Source organism: Podarcis pityusensis (genome assembly GCF_964106645.2).
Source record: "Podarcis pityusensis genome assembly, chromosome: 1".
NCBI lineage: Eukaryota > Metazoa > Chordata > Lepidosauria > Squamata > Lacertidae > Podarcis > Podarcis pityusensis.
In genome coordinates this window covers 81,354,490-81,375,760 of record NC_138028.1, presented here as the reverse complement: position 1 = coordinate 81,375,760, position 21,271 = coordinate 81,354,490, and the positions used below count along the sequence as shown (strand labels likewise).

Here is a 21,271-nt window from a genome sequence, read left to right as displayed (position 1 = left end):
GTGGATTCTGTAAAGCAGCTGCAGAGTGTTTTTCAGTAGCATGATATCTGTTGAGGCATGCTATTACTACGTATAACTGTTTTCTTCAGATGTGTGCCTATATGTGTGGTAGAGACTACAATTCATGCAAAATTGCAGATTTCCATTCACTAAATGCATGTTTGAAACTACCTTAACAGAGGCTGTTGAGAAATAGGATGGATGTGGGTGACATGTAGGATGTGAACTCAGTTCTCCTAGAGAGAGAGAAGGAAACCATGTTTGCATATACAATTCATTTAAATATATGCAAATATTTAATTGGATCCATCACACTCTCTCCTCTTCTCCTTTCAAACCTGATCAGGTCTCTTTTTCTTAGGGTTGTGCTCTTTTCTTGCCTTCTTTCTTGGCTGTCACACCACAAAATCTCATATTCTCTTTCCCTCATTACCCACAAGAATCCACTACTGCTCTCTTGCAGAAATGAAACTTTGACTTCAGCCTGTCCCCTAGTGTTGCCTCAAAGTCACCCACTTTCTTTCTTCAGATTCTTGCCCAAAAAGCTTTCCAAAAATTCCACAAAATCACTACCCAAACCCTCTGGCAACCTCCCTTCTCTTTCTAAAGCAAGTGGCTCTAGCCAGCATCCATTTTCCTTCTGATGCCACCTTTGTTCTGTTGGTGACATTCCCCCCCCATCCCTGTTTCAGCCAATATCCTCCCTCCCTCCCTCCACTCTCACTTTCTCTGACCAATTTTAAAGCAGCTTAGTTTTTCTATGTGTTTCCACACATGATTTTAGAACCAATAGCTTGAATTACTAGTTTTAACTCTTTTACTAGTTTTAAACTCTTAACATTGATTCCCATCAAGTTTGCTAATACACTACTCCAGAGGTTTTCAACCTTTTTGAGTCCATGGCTCTCTTGGCCAACTACATTCTTTCTGAGGCACCCCTGTGTGTCTTAGGAGCCCAATTATGTCACCCCTTGCCTGCAGAGCTGGCAGCCTCTCACCCTTTTTCGAACACCCTCCCTTGTGGCTTGTTTCCTCAGCCTCCTCTCCTTGAGAGTCCTCCAGGCAGCCGCTGCTGCCGCCCCTGGTTTCTGAGCTGCAACACACACACCCCGCCCCAAAGAGAGATGCCTCCTTACACTGCCCCACAGGGGCCTGGGACTTGTCTGTCCATTCCCAACAATAAGGGCTGGTGAATAGGCTGGCTGGACTCCCTCGCCTGCTTGCTTGCTTATTCCGAGGCCACCTCAGCTCCTGGCAACCTTCACACCCTGACCAGCCCCAGAGGCACCATTCACCTTGGGAGCTTGTAGCCATGACTGATGCAACAAACAGCTGCACAAGCCTTTGGGAGGCAGAGCCACAAGAAGAGGAGGGAGGTAAAGAAAGAGAGACAGAGGCCACTGTTGCATGCGGCACCCCTAACCCTCATTCAAGGCACCCCAGTGTGCCACAGCAAACTGGCTGAAAACCACTGCACTACCCATTTGAGACAATAAAATTCCTTGAGATTTATCTTTCTTGTTCTTGACTACGGTTGCCATATGTCTGGAATTTCCTGAACATAGCCAGAATACAGCAGTCAGAAACAGTATCCGTGCGGAAATTGCTTAAAAATCCGCATAGCAACCCATGTTGCATGTTTTTTCTTTTTTCTTTTTGAGATTTTGTATCCAGATTTTCACTTTTTGAAATATGGCAACCCTAGGCTATACCAACCCCTGGGGTGCCAAATTCTGAGGTGCATTCAGGTTCAAAGTCAAAAGATCCTCAAGCGGGTGTCAGGGTGGCATCTGAGAACTGCAGGCTTGTATGAAAACAACACAATCTGTAACAATACTGGTGTTTGTGTGCTGGGAAAAGGAATGTGAGACAGTGTGTTGACTCTTGATAGAAGTAGCAGCTGGGGCAGGAGAATGAAAATACTGGTTTGGTGAAATAGTAAGGTCTGACTTAAAGGGCAAAGCCAGGTTTAGGGACACTCACCATTCATCGCTCAGTGGCGAAACTAGGCCTTATTTCACCTGCGTCAAAGACCCAGTTTGGCATCTCCTCCACATGCATTTGCGAACACGAACACACACACACACACACACACACACAGAGAGAGAGAGAGAGAGAGAGAGAGAGAGAGAGAGAGAGAGAGAGAGGCTGGGAGCGTCAATGACACCCCTCTGGAAGCTTCACCTGGGGCAAAAAACCTGGCTAGCCCCCCCCCCCCCAGCTACAGCTCTGCATCACTAATATACAGTATGTCTCACTGTTTTAAAACAAAATACACTGTTTGTGAATGCAGTGGTGACACGGTGACCTCAGGAAACCACAGGAGTCATGGTGGCAGGGGTTGGGGGAGAAATTCCATTATATGCTGCAAATTCATGGCCCTTTTTGGAGCATGGCAGGCTCATAATGTCTTTTAAGAAGCCAGAAACAGGGACATTGGGCTACATGCATGCAATCAGAGGGTTCCAAGCATGAATGATGGTAGTTGCAGGGCAGGAAGCATGGCTGGTTGGTTGATTGGGTGGGTTAGAGTTACCTAAGTCATAAAAGAGTACTTCAAATGCATAAAAATATTGAAAGAAGTAAGCAATACAACAATAGGTTGAAGATACTTAAGATCAAAAGAAACTTCTATTTTTATAGTAAAAAGGGGGGGAATGTTGGCAAAATATAACAACGGCAGTAACAAATTTAATAATAATAATAATAATAATAATAATAATAATACCCAAACCATTATTCCCCTCTCCTCCCCTAGGATCTTCACTTGTACACAGATTATCTTGAAAACTTATTTTCATGCTGCACCAACATTTCCAGCAAAACATTCAATTATCACAAGCCCTAACAAGCTAAATAATAAAAGCTGAACCAACCATGAAGATGCGTCACTCAGCAGGAGTCTCTCACTGGCTGAAACATCTTCATTCACTGACAAGATTCACGATCGGCAAACACTTTCTCCAACAGAAAGCAAGCATCACCAGCTGTTGGAAACCCTGGATGCTTGCAAAGAACCCTTATTTTACCTCTCTGGACAACTCTTATACTTTCTCCCCCCCCCCCCCCGCTATACATGCAAAACTCAAACAATGGCCAAAACTGGGGCACACAACAGTACAAGGAGCAAATCTACAGCAGAATGGCTGGAAAAGAAAATAATCAAGGTGTTGCAATGGCCCAGTCAAAGTCCAGACGTCAACGCAATTGAAATGCTGTGTGGTACCTTAAAGAGAGCTGTGCATAAACAAATGCCAACAAACCTTGATGAATTGAAGTAACATTGTAAAGAAGAGTGGGCCAAAATTCCTCCACAACGATGTGAGAGACTGATAAAGTCCTACAGAAACTGAGTACAGTGATACCTTGGGTTACATACGCTTCAGGTTACAGACTCCGCTAACCCAGAAATAGTACCTCGGGTTAAGAACTTTGCTTCAGGATGAGAACAGAAATCATGCTCCGGCGGCGCACCAGCAGCAGCGGGAGGCCCCATTAGTTAAAGTGGTGCTTCAGGTTAAGAACGGACCTCCGGAACAAATTAAGTACTTAACCTGAGGTACCACTCTACTTCAAGTTATTGCTGCTTAAGGCTACTGAATCATAAAGTGTACTTAGTTTTTCACACATGGCTTTTCCATTTTGGCTTTATTTCTGTTAAGCAAATCATGACACAATGCAATATGTTATGTCTTATTGTTCATCTGAGGTTGTATTTACCTGATTTTAAGACCTGCTAAGGAACAGATGATTGTTATTACGTCTTCATAAACAATCCTTCCTGATTCCTCGCCACATGCCAAGTCCAAGGAACTGGAGGCTACTCACAAACATAATTGGGAAATCAGCAACAGAGGTATGAAAAAACCCTCCCAATCAATTCATGCATTTTTCTCTAAGACTAAGCACTACCTCCAGCTGTGAGCTAATAAGCAAACTAGATGTTTAGTAGCGGGTTCTAGGTTTGGGAACCTTAGCTGTTGCTGAGCACCTGGCACGCAGTGGGGCAGGGCTTGATTTGGAGCTGGGAAATGTCAAATAAATGATGATGGCAACTTCCTTAACCCTTTCCATGCTCGCTACATCTCTCCTGAAACCCTTTCCCTCAGTCAGGGGGAGATGTGTGCTTGTTGCAGTTGAGGGAAGAAGTGGTGCGTGATGGAAAGGTTAAGAGAGAGCCAGTGTGGTGTAGTGGTTAAGAGCAGTGGACTCGTAATCTGGTGAACCGAGTTCAATTCCCCGCTCCTCCACATGCAGCTGCTGGGTGACCTTGGGCAGGTCACACTTCTCTGAAGTCTCTCAGCCCCACTCACCTCACAGAGTGTTTGTTGTGGGGGAGGAAGGGAAAGGAGAATGTTAGCCGCTTTGAGACTCCTTAGGGTAGTGATAAAGTGGGATATCAAATCCAAACCCTTCTTCTTCTTCTTCTAAGCATCCCCTCCCCTGCCCACCACTTCTCCCTCCCCAAATTGTGCCCAGTCCCAAGTTTTCAGCTGCTGGGCAGTGTGGCCAGGTTCCCAGACAGAGTCTGTTGTCAAACGTACAGTTCAACCCTAACGTATGAATTGGCCAGGCACAGGGATGAGTCATCCAGGCAGGATGGGAGATCCTTTGGGGATCTTTCATCCCCTTTCTCCTTTAGTTATAGGTTCTCTTTCCACATTATGTGGACATCTCTGACAAAAACATGAATATGCAGGGGTTTCGAATGTGATAGCATAGTTTTCCTTGAAGCCAAACATATGACTTAAGCCTTTCCATTTTACAGTTAAATGAGCTCAGTGAGTACAGCACATGTTTTGCATGCAAAATACCTCTATTTCAATCCCTGGTGTCCCTGGTTTTTGCCTGGGGCCCTAGAGAAGTTGCTGCCAGTTGGTGTAGAGAACACTGAGCTAGACAAGGCACTTTCCTGTATCCCTGCAATAAATACATAGAATGAAATATGGGGACAAACACAGCCTGATCTTAAATATGCTTGAATGGAAGAAAATCCAACTGAGTTAAATGGGATGTCTTTCCTAGCAAGTTTGCTTAGGACTGCAGCTCTACAGTGAAATTCTATATGTGTTTGTTCGAATGCAACTTCAACTTGCTTTCTGTTTCTTATTGCATATTGAATTTCTTATTGCATTTTGTACTTTGCATTTTTATTGTCCTGCAAATTGCTTCAGGGCTTCTTTTGGGTCTGTTAAGTGATATATAAATATTATGAATAGCTAGCTAAATTAATCAGCTTTGAATGATACTGAATCTTGGCTCCACTTGCTGAAGTATCAAAAGAGACACTACAGCTGTTGATATTTTTTTGCTTTTACACAGATAATCTTGCCTATATAGAATCTGGGACAATCCTACTACCCACCTTGTTCCTTCTCTCTCACGTTACTTGTTAACACATTATGCTGCATTCAGCCCAACTGGTCTATCTAACAAGCAGAAAACACCTCATGTTTCACAGCAATGTTAAAGTGGCTATTCATGTTAGGATTAGTTAATTGCTGCAATTTCTGGCATTGTATTGGTCTGCAGAATTCTTTCCCCCTCAGGTAAATTTTGTGGCACACAGTTGCACTGAGGCACGAAAGGTGTTCTGCAAAGGGCATTACTATTACTATTACTGTTTAACATTTAAATAGTGTCAGCAGTGACTTCCGGAGGTGGCGCCAACGGCAATGGCGGAATCCCTCTAATTCGGAGGGAAACTGCTCCACAGAAATCGGGTCTAACACCGCTTCGGCGCAGCGGGGACCCTTTAAACCACAGGCGGGTGAAGCCTGTGACCCTGGGACTCGGCGGGCACTGTTTGCGCCCCCCCAATCTGCAAAGGAACCCGGCAACGGGCTCCGGAACAGAGCGGGGAAGTGGCGCTGTGCTGCGAGTCGTCTGCTTCTTTTGTGGAGTGAAGCCGCGTAGCTGTTGCCGGAGAGCGCTGCCTTTTTTCCTGGACAATTCGGACTTTAAAACAAATACCCGTGAGTACTTAGAATTTGAACAAATTGGGACAGTAAATGAAGATTTGGGAAAAGGACAGAATTGGACTATAAAAAAGAAAAGAAAAAATCTATTGAATTTGGTACGAAGCGGGAAGGGCTAAACAGGAAGTCACCCTTCCGTTCTTTTGTAAATAGAACAAAGCAAAGGCAATTTACACTAGAGCTTTGAAAATTGCTTTTAAAAGAGTGGATTCCAACATTTTAAATTGGGAATACTTTTTTGGACTACTTGAAGTAGTAAAAGGAAGTTATTTTCGTCCTGATCGGGGAATCGGGGAGCGGGGAAGTCAGGACTGACGTGAATTTATCAAGATAACTGTGTGCGACAGATAGCTAAAAGAAGTGAATCTTTGTGACTTTACTGTTCCCTTTCGCATTTTAAAGGAATATATATGGATAAAGTATTTCAAGTATCTTGGAAATGTAGCAAGAACAAATATAAGTCTTCTCCCTAGGGGGAGCCTTTGAAACTGTAACTAATGCCAAGGACTTGACAGTTGCTACAAATAACCGTGGGAAAGCGCAACAATGTTTTCAGAAGTTGTGGTGTGCCTGCTTAATAAAACAAATATTCTACTGGAAGAAATATATGATAAGGTGAACCAGATGGCCAATTCGACTGGAAATCTTAGACAGGCAGTGGAAGGTTTTGATCAGACTGTGGGAATATATGTGGAGTCTATCCAGGACTCAAACCAGGAGTGTGTTTTGACAGAACAGGGGTTTGTGGCATTAAATCAGGAGTGTGGCTTGACAGAACAGTCTCAACAGGAGTTTGATCCTTCGGATTTTACAAAGGAACTTGGAAAAAACCAGATCTGGGAAGGGAAAGTTCGCTGTGGTTTGGAAATGGGGGGCTGGATTGACCCCCCTATGTCGGGATATCTGGACTTTTTAAATACAGTAACAGGCTGCGACATGTTTGGAATTGTGGGGGCCCACAATTTCGGAGGGCCCTTGAAGCATGCTCTTAAATACTACATGGAATGCAGCGATGAATATGGAAAAGGGTCTGATTCGATGAGAAGGGCTAAAAACACTATTAAGTTGCAGTTACTACGAGCAAGTGACTACAGCCACAAATATGAAGAAAAGCCGCGGAAGGGCCATGGAAGTGACCTGAGGGCCTCGGACATAAGGTCACCGGGTTAGATTGAGGAATAAGGACTGACAAATCCCGGAACCAGGAGGAAGGGACGTTGGATAAAGATTGGACTTGTTATATGCTTTTTTCTTTTTTCTTTTTTTTAACCAATAGAATGTTTTATAAAGTTGATGAATGATAGAATGATAGAAAAATGAATGATAGAAAAATGTTGGAGAAATTACCTGGCTTTAGTAAAGATGTATAAAGAATTATGAAAGAACATTATGAACACAAGAAGCTGGTAAAGTTAAATTTTAAATTTTAAGGTTTATTTTATTATAGAAAGATAGGATTAAATTAGTTGAGAATTTCTCTTATGTTTTATTTTCTTTTTGAAATATGGAAAGGAAAGGATTTGCTGGGATAATTAACAACTAGAATACAAAGGAAGGGAGGAGGAGGAGGTCTAAGAAAGAAGGTAATGACAGTTAAGGATCTGAAAATAATGAAATTGTTCTGTTTTTTCTTCTTTATTATTATTTTTCTTCTGTATCTTCTACTTTCTCATATTTTTATTTTTATTTTTGTATTGTTTTTTGTGTAAGCTTTTGTATTTTCTATTTTTTTTGTTTTGTATTTTTTGTATTTTTTGAAATTTCAATAAATATCATTAAAAAAAAATTAAAAAAAATAGTGTCAGCAGTGCCTACATAATGAGCACATTGTGAGTTTTTGATTCCGTATGCCTGCCTCACTTCGTGTGTTGTTTTTTGTGTGTGATAGTAACTGATACATCCCTAACAAGTACCCCCCAACCAGTTAGGAAAACAATGGCTGCTACTAAATAAGAGATTTTTTGCTAGCTATGTGTTTTTTTAGGAACATTAGACTTTCCCTTATATCATTTGTCCACATAATCCAGTATTTTCTGCTTTTCAGAATTGAATATTGAGCCACCTCTCCTGTTTCTATGCACCTGGATGCATGCTGGTTTAAACCAGCCTCTGCCAACCTGGTGCCCTCCACGTATTTATTTATTTTTTACTAAAACCCCCAGCAGCTCAAGCCAGCAACACCACTGGCCAGGGATTATGGGAGCTGTGGTCCAAAACATCTGGATGGCCCCAGGTTGGAGAAAGCTGATTCAAAAACGCCTCAGCGTCAAGTTTGGCCCAGAGTCTCCACATTAATGAAGCAATTGCTTCCATGTGGAAGACCTACAGTTCCTCCGAGAAGAAAACAAGAAAGTGTTTCTCTGCTGATGGTAAAACAATAGGTTTACACTTCAAGTCTTCATGTACCTATCATTAGGTGACACAAATAGCAACAAAAATATCATGCCAAAATAATAAATGACTTATTCACAAGTGTATTTTCCACCCTAAACATGAAATCAGTGCTGAGGACACACTTCCATTTAAAGGCAGAATAGAAAGGAACCCACCCCAGATTTCAGAAGCCAGGTCCCATTTGCACTCTTTATGTGCTGAGATCTTGGTCGGTGGATGCTGGGGAAGCCATGTGTATTTCCTGAGGCCTTATTCTATTGAATAATGGTCAAAGGCCATTGGCTTTAAAACAGACAAGCAGGGGGGAGACAAACTGAAGCGGAACGTTAAAGTGATGGCTGGAAGTTGTGATCAAAACCTTAGGTCACGGACACCTGAGAGACAATTACCTTATCACAACACAGACACAAGTATTTCTCCAGATGAGCTGCCACGACCTATTGCATGAGCTGAGAAGAAGGAGCAGAGATGAAGGGAGAAGGAAAAGAAGAGCTGGTTAAAGAATACAGTGGTACCTCGGGTTAAGAACTTAATTCATTCTGGAGGTCCGTCCTTAACCTGAAACTGTTCTTAACCTGAAGTACCACTTTAGCTAATGGGGCCTCCCGCTGCCGCAACACAATTTCTGTTCTCATTCTGAAGCAAAGTTCTTAACCTGAGGTACTATTTTTGGGTTAGCGGAGTCTGTAACCTGAAGCGTCTGTAACCTGAAGCGTCTGTAACCTGAGGTACCACTGTACATGGGGCTTTTCAGTGACGTAGATGCCATGCACCAGATTAGCCTGCCTGTTGCTCAGTGAGCTACCAAATGGAGCAACTGCATGCATATATTACTTCACTCCATTCAATCCATACTTTATTTTGACAGCAGGCATGGAAATTAGTCAAAGATTTTGCAGTCACAAAAAGATCCAGGCCCTAGTTAACGCTGCCAGTCTCTAGCTTCCGTCTGTCATATTTTGCTTATCTAACCTGTCTGTGTAGCAGTAAATTTAAATCCCACAAACATCCAGGTCTTGCAAAGAGTTGTTTGCAAACATGGGTTTCTGAAAAGGTACAAACTTCTCACCTTTTATTGATGATCTTGATCTTTGCTGCTTTTCTTCCTTCACTAGCATTGAAGTGGGGCTTTTATGTTGGGACTTGAGAGAGACCAAGCTGCTACAGATGGATTAGTTAGAAGATGAGTGAATGTCTGCCACAACCAAGGAGCCAGTGTGGTGTAACAGATAAAGGGCTGGATTTAGACTGGAGAGATAGGGGCTTACATTCTCACAGATCTCAAAGCTCACTTGGTGGCTCAGCTTACTTCACAAAGTTGCTATGTGATGCCCTTAGCACCCTGGGAAAAGGCTTGATATAAATATGATGGTAGAAAGGGCAGATGTGGAACTATCTGGACTTTAGAAGCTGAGTTTGTCTGCCTTGCCCCTCCCACCTCACAGCTTTCTGATTCATTGAGAGATGCTTGGGCCAGAACTGAAACAAAGGAATCACAGGGTCTTGTACAGCTGAGTCCATGACAAAAGCACAGGGAAGCTGATGCTCTGGCACCAAGACCTGTCAATTCAAAATCATCTTGGTCCTGAGTCTATATGGGGTTGAATGCACTATGTTCTCAGAATCAGAGCGGTTTGGGTGGCACGACTGCCTGCTGTGGGTGGACGGGCCTTGAAATGGTTGTTTGTGCTTGTTTATTTGTTGCAATTGATGGGAGTGATTTTATTCTGTTGCACACTGATCTTGTGTTGTCATTATCTTGTAATGATACATACAAATTAGATCCTTCCATTTTGTTGGTTAGAATTATAGTTTGAATTGCTGTAAGTTGGCAATGTGAATTTTATTGTCTATTTTGTGATTCCTATGGCTTGTAATTTGCCTCGAGTACAGTAATGTAGAAAGGCGGTACATGAATATTTAAAAAATCATAGCATTTGTACACAAGTACCTTAAAAATAAAAAAAGCCAGCATGCATCACATTCTAAACTTATTGGCTGAGAGTGATAAGCTTACTGTGTTGGGATACTGCTGCCCCCCCCCCCCCCGCTTTTTAATTAAAAATAAATTAGATTAGACATGCCTTCCAGTTTTCTTGGCTGTTTTAACAATGCCTCAGGTCTTACAAAAATGTTACATTTATGAAAAATTTAAAAACTGTTAATAAAATGAACTATATAAAATAAAAAGAAAGTTTGTGAAAAGGTTTGTTATTCGACAGATAACTACTCCCACGCTGGGAGGGCAGCCTCTAGTCTAAGGCATTCAAAAAAGGTCACAAAATTGCATGAGGTTAGAGGGAGAGGAACTGAACCATTCACATTGCAAGATGGAACTTTCCACTATCTTTTTAAAGGCTGGGTGAAAAGAACTGTTATTTCTCAATGTACAGAATAGTCTGAAAAATTAAATTTAAAAAATGTAGCAGAATAATTTTGACAGAAGACAACTGGACTCCCTGCACAACTGAGGGTAACCTAATCATATATCTACAGGGATTGTCTGGAAAGGAGCTGCCAGCCACAGTGGCAGTGTGCCCTGTAAGGCATGGAAGGGAGTAGTCCAGTTTCCTTGCATAGAACTATTCATGTGCATACAGCACTCACAGTTTCAAACCAGAGTGGGACCGCGCTTTTTGCTCCAGCTCCATATTGCTGCACTAGCTCTGCTTCCAACAATCATGCATTAATAGCAGCTGTCTGCAAGAGAAGCCCTGTGAGAGCAGCAGGAACCCCACACGAACGAGGGCCCTGAACAGATGAAGCCCTAACTTCTCATCTGTAGGGATTCCCTTGCAGAAACTGCACTCAATGCACAGTAGCTGGAGAACAGCCCCACTCCAGATGGATTATATGAGTGCCTTACATGAAAGCAATGCATGAACAGAGCTCATGCATGCCACAAATCTGAACTGAACTTTAAGCTTCTTCTTTTTTACATTTTTATTTTGAACATTTATATTCTGCCTTTCTTTCTACATGAAGCTCAAGGTGACATACGTAGTGTTCTCAGGCAATCTCCCATCCTGATATTAACCTGCTTAGCTTCAGCAAAGTGGCTGCACCATGTGGCCTTGACCCAACTGCAGCCCTGCTCTATGAGGTCTTGATGAACAAGAAGCCTCTTTTACTTTTCCACACTGAACTGCCTAAAGTTCACAACAGCCCAGAACTTTTACCCAGAACAGCTATTCCCATGATCATGGATGCTACCACTTTCTGAACTGCAGAGAAATGTAATAAACTCATAGACAGTCCAGCATAAGTATCAGAATGAACAGGAAATGTACATCATAGCTGATTTCATTTGTGGGATTACCAAAGTAGAAAAGAGGCATTTGTTTCTGTGAACCAGTATGAATGGAGGAGTGATAGAGCATATGATACATTTCAGCAAGATATTGGGTGTGGGCTTAAAAAAGAAAGAAAGAGAAGTTCACCATGAAATGCATTCTGTCAGCCATGCAAGAAACATACTTGAGTCAGTCTCCTCTGCAGGGTGTATTTCTGTGTGTATGTTTGCATATGAATGGAGAACGTTTGAAAGTAGTCTGATATTCCTGAGAAAGTGTCAGCAGAGTCTGGGTAATCAAATCAAGGCACAAACTGATGGTTACATGGTCCATGAAAGAATCTCCCTATCCCGATAAAACCAGGCATAATTCCAAAATATTTTTGCCTACTATAATCAGCACAGGATTCCAGTCTTTTCTCCAATTCAAGATACCGTCGTTTGTTCTCCAGATGGCATGAATAATGCTGTGAATATACTTTTGTTTACTCTGCATCCAGGGCACTCCCACCACTGGTTGGGGAGCCAGGTGTAGCTTGCCACACATGCTATACCTGCTGAAATGCCCTCTTCTGCACAGGTATTGAAAGTGAGAAGAGGAGACCTGTCCTCTTTTGCATCTGACCACCTCATCTCCTTTCCATTCCATATTTGAGGTTCAGCAATGATCTACTTTTCTCTGCCATCCACCTGTTTTCCCCCTCCCCATTTCATACTTGCCCCTTCCCAGTCCTTCATTTACTTGGTTTGGTTTCTCCCTACATATAGCTTCTGATCTGTTAATTACTGTTGTTGGAACAGAGCTGCAGTCCCACGTTAATTGCTGGTGTTATGCCCCAAGCATTTAGCAGGGACTGGGGGCACCGTATAAACACCATTATTATTATCAACCAGCATTGTAATTAAACTCCTGCTTGACTCTCACCCCCCAGAAGCATGCTTCTTTGCATCCTGTGCCACAGTCTATTCCAGCCAGAGGGACCCTGAAGCTTTCAAACAGCTGGCTTGCCCAGAGGAAAAAAATGTATTTCTACCTGTTTCATTTCCCTTTTCAGCATAGCCAGTTGCACACGGTTATGACTTACCAGTTTGCGCTGACACCACTGGCAGATCCCACACAGGACAATGGTAACACTAAGGCTGATGGTGATGATGGCTGAGACCAGAAGGACATCACGAGAGGGTGCCCCTGAGAAGAGAAACCCACAGGTTAGCTGTACAAGTGCCTCCAATAAAAGGAAACAGGAAAAAGCTGACAGGATTATTAACAGTTTTGTGGGGCTATCAACAGGCTTGCTGAGACTCAGGGGCCTTGTTAGTGGGTGACCCAAGGAGACTGAGCTCTGGTGGGTTTTTTTTTTTGCAGTTTCTACTCTTCTTCCTCTTTTAAAACCTCTTTTTGTTTTGCTTGCATGGCAGCTGGGATAACCTCAGTCATTTACCAGTTTAATTTGCTCAGAGGCCTACACTGTATTTGTACACATACATGAGCATATACAAATTTGGGTCATGGTCCTGTTCCCTGAGTTTTCAGTACACAGCAGAGTTGAGGCTCTTGGTTTCCTTGGTACTGCACTTTCCCCTAGCTTGCCTTGCAGTCTTTTCCCCCCTGGCCTGGGTGGGGCCCTGATTGACTCCAGCTGCAAAAGGCTGAGGCTGCAAAAGAGGCCAAACATCCTCTTGGCTGCCTCTTAGTGCAGGCCCAGGTCATCAGACCAGAGCATCCACAGCTGCCAGCTGCCACCATTGGCAGGATTGGCAGCAACAGAAGCAGATATGTTAGATGCTTATGATAATATTTTATTCTCTTGTTAATAATGCTGTTTTAAATGTGCATTTTATCTTTGACTTCCGTAAGCAATGTTTTCTTCTGGAATGTCTAAGATAACATTTTTTGTTAGTTTTGCTGCATTAAATGTGCATTCTTTAGTTGACCTCCTTTGTAGTGTTTTATTTTGAAATCTTTAAGATAATATTTTAGTTTCCTGTTGACCAGCAATGCTTTATTCTGGATTGTTTTATTTGATGTTTTAATGTGAGATTTTTTTCCTTAAAAATATAAAGTGGTATAGAAATGAAATGAACAATCACAATTCCTGCCTATTCCTCTACCCTTTTACCTTGGTTTCTTCCCTAATAAACCTAAACCATCCATGTCTTGGTTTGCCCCATAGTGAAAGGTAAAAGAAAGAGAGGGCCCAGTTCACCAAATCCTCCAACTCTAGAGAAAGTGTTGGGAAGAAAAGAAACAAGGACTATCAATTCTTGACAGTTTCAATGGCAGGCTAGACCACAGGCAGACAGATCATACCAATACTTCCAGTTCTGCTGTCTCAGCTGGTAATAAAGGGATTCAGCAGCTGTCCCTAACTTTTACAGGGCAAGTCTTATTGCACAGCATCACAGAACCATAGAACATAATTAGTGTGCTTTATGATTTCATAACGCTCCAGCTGCATGACTCTCCATAGAACAATTATCACAGCACCAGAACGTTGCCTATTTTTTGAAATTATTCCAGCAATTGTTGAGAGCTATTCTCATCACAGCCAGACAAAATGAACCAAACAAAAACAGATTGTAGTGAATTTAAATCTGTGGTTTATGATATGATAGGCGTCTAAAATCAGTGGTCATTTGGTCAGGAACATCTAATGCTTTTAATAATATAGGTCCTTTAGAGCTGAAGGGAATTGATTCTAATTCAGAAAAGGAGGACAACATCAACAGCAGAAACAAGTGTGAAGAGGACCTCAACAAGTGCTAGGAAACAGTGTGTCATAAGGAGATTCTGTAACACAAAATGTCTCAGCTTAAAACCCTTCTTCTGAGGCAATGTCGGTTTTTTCCTATCACCTAGAGCAGTGGTTCTCAAAGGGTGTGTGACGTTAACATATATGAGAGAGTGCTGGAGGGGAAATAGTTAAATAGGTTGCACAGACAGGACCCAGGGGGGTGGAGTCAGCGGGTCTATAAAACTAATTCTGAGAGGAGTTCTGGGGGGAGTTCGTTGGGAGTTGTTGGTGGGCAGTTGGTTGGGTTTCAGGGGTTGGCTGGTTGGGAAAGGCAGTTGGTAATAGAGAGACAGTTAGGGCAGTTGGTCCTTGAGTGTGGGCAGGTAGCAGAGATAGAGAGAGAGGAACATAAGATTAAGAAAGTAAAGAGGAACACCGTTTGGAATGCTGTACAAGTTTTGTTTTATGTCTGAAATAAAATACACTCTTCTTTATTAATTGAAAAGCTGACTGAGACTGAAGTGATTTTACCAGGGAGGACCTGGTTGGTGGCAGCGGATTAGTGGTGTACGGGTCAATAGTCCGTGAGACGACCGGGGGCTCCGTACGAACGCCACAGGGTGTGTCAGGAGAAGATGGCAGATTCAAGGACAATCAAAGAAAGAGTTAAAATTTCACTGTAGTACAGGAGGTGACCATTTTTAGGTGTGTCCAATTGATGCATGATCAGTGATATGCGGGTCCTTTTGTACCTGGAAGGGGGCAGAGCAGGGTAGGGCAGAATGCCATGGGTTGGGGCAACACTAGAAGTGGCCACTGCCTGTATAGTATAGCATCTTCCTATCTCTCTAAGCAGGATTTGCTTACCACATTTTCAAGTGAGTGAAGAAATGCACAGTAACACCTAAAGAGGAGGTTGACCCATAAGACCATCAAGTTCAGAGTCTTAAATTACCTGGCTGTACCACTGGTGATGCTTTTGTGCTTTGATAGGGTTAGAAATCAATAAAAAAAGGTGAACTGGTGAGATTGGCAGGTGACACACCACTTATTTAGTCAGCATTGTACTTTGTACAGTCCACCTGAAGTGCTTTAGGACATTCAGGGGATAAAGCAGCACAACTGATTAAGAAAATCATCTGATAGAAATTCAAAGTAATGGACACTGAAAGGAATGTTTTAAACCACTCAGACACAACTCTGTGTTCTAAATTAACAGTAACCTCTCTTGGGAAAAGGTGAAGCATTATCATGAAAAACCTAATGGTTTGGCTTTTTTTTTTTTCTGAAGGCGCAGCTGGAGGAGAAAAGAAAAAGCAGAAGAGTAAACCAAGAGTAATAAAAATTGTTATAAATGTAATAATGTGGTTATATACATCAATGATACAGCTCACCTAGAGTTCTGTGTTCAGTTCTGATAATTCACTTGCACTGAGCAACAAAATAGCTAGATATCCTGGGCTGACAGTAAGAGTATCAAGGACTGGGGTTGAATGCTGTATCAAAGCCTGCCATGGAACTGAAAACACATACCTATTTCCACTATGAATAGACTAAAGGGAAGCCACATACATTTCGGATCCACAGTACACTTTTAAACAGCACTGTCCCAAAGGTCATATTGAACGGGTTCTGCAAGAGGAGAAGGTATCCTACACAAAACTTCAGACAGTTTCAACCCACCTAATAGTATTGAAACAATCAGACCTGGCCCAGCCATTAGGCCGGATGAAGTCACTGCCTCAGGAGGCAGAAGCCTCCACCTCTGGTGTCAGCGCCAATTTCCAGTGAGATCTTGCGGAGCATGCAAGATCTGGCCGGAAACAGGCACTGATGTTGGCGGTACAGGCAGTGGCAGAGGGGGAAGGGTGCTACTTCCTGTTTCACCTCAAGCGGCAAGATAGGACATGCTACCCCTAGACACAATATTTCCATTATGCTTCTCCCTTGCTAACCAGAAACAGACGCACATTATAAAATGGATAAGAGTAAGTTATGGGGAACAGGTTCCTTCAGTTCTACTTATAAATACAGGTTTAGATAATTGTGCTTCTTTTTTTATATTCCAGGATCTATCAGACTCCCTGTCACAATAACTCGGAGTTCCTCAATGTGACCCTTTCCCACTGCCACTCATCATGATTTTAAAGCCAACCGGTACCTTGGAGACAGATTGAACTATTTACTGCGATTGTTTATTGAAGATATATTCCGTACATAAGCGAATACTGATATTTACACTGAGATCCTAAATGTGCTTGATGACAGTTTGTAAGAACTCAAGAAATACATCTGTTGACACCAGGGTCCAAAAGTCTTTTACCTCAGACCAAATTCCCAAAACCAACCCAGCCAAATTTGTTCAAAACTTGGTCCAGCTACTACGTACAATCAGCCTCTGTCATCAAGGGAAGAATTCAATATCATGCTCTTCTGATTTTTCCATCAACACAAGGATTTCTGCTTGCCAGATAGAATGATTTCCCCTCCCCTCATGTTCTGTTCTGGGGGTTCTCCCAATCTCCTAGAGTGGAATGGGGGAGGGGAGCCCCATCACGCCCGTGGGAACTCTTGCATTGGCTTGTGCTAGCACGCTAGGTTAAGTGAATCCTGCCCCAAAGCTCACCCAGTTGTACTTCTGATGACTAGGGCAGTTTAGCTGATTTTTAAAAAGCCTGCTTGTATAACCTTATTCTGGTAAGATCTTTACACAGTTCAACAAAAAGCTCCCCTCTTCTGATCTTCACCAGCACAGTTGTAGCAGCAGGAAATAATATTCAAGCCTTGGTTATCCATTTTCATCTCAGATTTCTCTGGCACTGCCTCACATCTCCCTCAAAATTGGCTTCATCAAATGACAGTTACCGGTAACTACTGCTTCTTCACTTTAGAACCCCCAGCCAATCAGAACCTGATGTATCCCAGACTAATCAAAATTAATTTACCTGACCCAGGCCCTGTCTATAAATACTAAAAGTGATTGTCTCTCTTCATTCCTCACTCCACTCTCAGAACCTGTCACCGAGTAGCTCCAGCTGAATTGGCCTCAAACAAAGCAACAATATCAGGCCTCTTTTCCAAAGCAGGAAACATAAGTAGACAGACATACATGCAGCATTTCTTCACAGAGGTACACATTGCAATGGACAAATATTTGAAACTGCTCCAATTTCAAATATCAAATATGAATATTTGAAATGGGTGAATTCTAGTTTATGCTCTAGTCATATATGGATAAATTACAAATTGTCATCATTAAAAAAAAAAATGGAGTTCTTCCATTAGTTTCTTGTCCCAAGTCACTGTGCTAATCCAGTCAAATATGCAAACGAGTCCACTACAGTTTTAAGAATGAAATAAACTTCAGCCCATGCTTCATCCACTTCAAATTTGCTTTAAACATCCTACATCAGAACTACACCTTTCTGCTTACTAATACTGGTATGGGAAATAATGCCATAATTTGGGTGATTCCATGAATCTGAGCTTTCCAATATGATGTGAAGCAGAATTACATGGGAACCCATTTTTTCAAAGTCTACCATGCTGTTGTGGTAACAAATGAATGGGCCCTCTAATATGAAAGGGTAGGGCCATGGATGCATGCCCAGTTTGCCCATACGTAGGTTGAGTGTCTAAATATCATAGGAAAACTTTGAAGAGAAAGGAAACTAGGGTTGCCATATTCAAAATCCAGACACAAAAGTTGGCAAAAAAGGGATATTTTGGAGCTATGTTTAAGGAAAATGGGGGGGGGGGGATGACAACGACACTGCTGACATGGATTGCCATACATTATGACAATTTCCGCCCGGACACTGTTTCCGACTGCTGTATTCCGGGTATGTCTGGGAAATTCCGGACATATGGGAACCCTAAAGGAAAGGAATGCAGAGAAAGAAGGGCACGAGAATCAGCCATACATATAGCAATCCCTTTTCAAGAGCAGAAACTGAAGGACTATTTTTGTTTCATTCATTTACCGTATTTTTTGCTCTATAAGACTCACTTTTTCCCTCCTAAAAAGTAAGGGGAAATGTGTGTGCGTCTTATGGAGCGAATGCAGGCTGCGCAGCTATCCCAGAAGCCAGAACAGCAAGAGGGATTGCTGCTTTCACTGTGCAGTGATCCCTCTTGCTGTTCTGGCTTCTGAGATTCTGAATATTTTTTTTTTCTTGTTTTCCTCCTCCAAAAACTAGGTGCATCTTGTGGTCTGGTGCGTCTTATAGAGCGAAAAATACGGTAACTTTTTTTAAAGAGGTTTTGAGTAGAGGTCTGAAAAATAATGTATAGCACAGCCAGAGCAAATCAAGTGTTCCCACATTTTGTTGATATGAAAAAGAAGATGCTCAATTAACTGCAAAAGCAACAAGCACACAGCTGATGGGAGAAAGTACCTCTCTCTACACAATGTCATTAACCTGTGGAGTAACTCTTGGCAATAAGAGAATACGGAAGGTTTGGATCAGATTCAAACTAGCTTACACATTTTTACAAAAATAATACTCAGAGGCTCACAAAAGAACATTTAAGAAAGAGAAGGAAGAGGGGGAAGGGATGGAGAGAGAATTACCGTATTTTTCACTCTATAAGACGCACCAGACCACAAGACGCACCTAGTTTTTGGAGGAGGAAAACAAGAAAAAAAATATTCTGAATCTCAGAAGCCAGAACAGCAAGAGGGATCACTGTGCAGTGAAAGCAGCAATCCCTCTTGCTGTTCTGGCTTCTGGGATAGCTTGTGCAGCCTGCATTCGCTCCATAAGACGCAAACACATTTCCCCTTATTTTTTTAGGAGGGAAAAAGTGAGTCTTATAGAGCAAAAAATGCGGCAAATGGAAATTCTTCTCTCATCATGCATTTATTTTTCTACTCTCATTCATGCCCTCTCCCAGTTTGCCATATATTGGTCCAAAGGATTTAGGCCTGCTGAAATAGACTGGCATCCTGCATAGGTTTGGCTCACAAATGCACTACTAGCACACACACAACACTAAGTTATAGTAAGTTTGGTCCTAGTGTGGTTTGTTTGAACATCTAATCATGGTCTGTTTTCTGGCAACAAACAGCAATATGAAGCTATGGTTGGTTTGTTGGCTTGTATAAAACTATGGTTTGGCATTATATCTGAACCAAACAGTATGGCTTGGTTTGTCCATCCCATCCTACATGTTCACCAAAGCTCAAGCTTTGGAGAAACAAGTTGTGACATGTTTGCTCATCAGCGACTGGGTCTTTTTCTGAGTACGGGTGTATCACGAAGAGCCTTGCCAACGCATCTCCATCAGACTAGCTCTACTATTGCCTCATTATAAGTTAACTTGGATCACAAATGTAATTTGAGATCTTTTCAGACATACTCCCCCTTAAACATGAAATTCTAAAGCAATACCTGGCTGATAATTCCCATCCAATTCAATTGAATGACGCGAAATAGAACAATTTCCAGTTCCTTAGGGATATATTTTCTGCAGGGGTGATATCTTTCCTGATTTAAAAACAAACGGAAAATATACATGCTGGAGAGATTACAGAACTAAATGTGTGTGTGTGTGTGTGTGTGTGTGTGTGTGTGTGTGTCAGCAGGCACCTTCTGAATCAACTTTTAAACGCCTGCTGAAAACTTTTCTATCCTGCCAGGCCTATGCAGGCAATTAAGAGTACATCCCCCGCAATGGTCTACTGAACAATTTCTTTTTGCCTTTAACTTGTTTTTTTTAACTTTTTATTGTTTGGTTTTATGTTTGCATATTGTTAAAAAGCTTCCCAAGACCAAGAGACAGCAAGTTGTATTGGAGACAGCAAGTTGTGGGATCTTCAGTTATTTAACAAGTACTATCCAAATGCACACATAGAAGCAACTGATGTGATATTTCCCCACCACACAATAATGGTGGGAAACTGCATTACAACTACTGCATTGCATCTGGATCTCTCAAACCACCAAGCATTTACTGAACAATAAACAAATTGTTTAGAAAGGTCCTTGGTACCCTGTTTAAAGGCTTTTTGGAATGAGTAATGTTTGCTTACTCAAGAGCCTGGGTTTCCTAAAGACTTCTATTATCTACCAGGTTGCTCAGCCTTAAAAATATGTGACATATAGCACATGAAAGAAAAGCAAAACAAAAGTGAGGTTTTACATTTGTAAAACTGTTCTTCAGTTGAAAACAATCACAATATTAACATAAAAGCTTTTATTTTTAGGGATGGTTAAATTGCTAGGTTAAAGAGGTTAGCCAGCATAAAAGATATTGAAAAAAACCGTGGAAATCTGCTTGAAATTAAAGTAAATGATTACAGCAATGTAGAGCATTCATCTGAGGGTTGCTTCACAAATTACGTTTTGCTTGTGTGCTGCAGGAAAGAGGTACACTGTGATGTTGGATTGAAATTAAGTGGCTTCTAGCTGTACAGGCTCTAAAGTTATGTATAGATCAAGATTAAGGATTAGGATTAAAAAAGTTAAAAGAAATAGAAAATTGGCTTTTAATAGGTAAAAATTTAATGATATATTATATTAAAATTAAGGATTGGGATTAAAAAAGAGGGAAAGAAATTGCGGGACAAACAAATTGAACTGGAATACAAAAGAGGGAGGTATGAGGAGGTCCAGAAAATAAGTAAATTTAAAAGTGGTGATGGAAAGATGGTATTGTTTTTAACCGTTTTCTTTTTTTCTTTTTTCTTTTTTTTGCTTTTTGTTTTTTGTATTTTGTATTATGTATTTTTGTATTGTGTATTTTTCTTTTTTACTTGTAATTCTTTTTTACTGATGTGTCTTTTTTTCTATTGGAAACTTCAATAAATATCATTTAAAAAAAAAAAAGGAAAGAGGTACACTGTCACTTATTGTGTGCATTATTGGTGT

General features: G+C 41.6%; 1 protein-coding gene across 5 annotated transcripts in view; it reads right to left on the bottom strand.

Moving 5' to 3' along the window:
- SYT7 (synaptotagmin 7) overlaps positions 1 to 21,271 on the bottom strand; it is a 241,053-nt gene that overhangs the window by 107,436 nt on the left and 112,346 nt on the right. For 2 of the 5 annotated variants that reach the window (XM_081022086.1, XM_081022090.1), the window contains exon 2: positions 12,750 to 12,853. In XM_081022086.1, the coding sequence (XP_080878212.1) occupies positions 12,750 to 12,853 (104 nt within the window). Of the gene's footprint in view, positions 1 to 12,749; positions 12,854 to 13,150; positions 13,256 to 21,271 lie in introns of those variants that run through there. The other 3 variants (XM_081022087.1, XM_081022088.1, XM_081022089.1) reach the window with 3 other exon arrangements.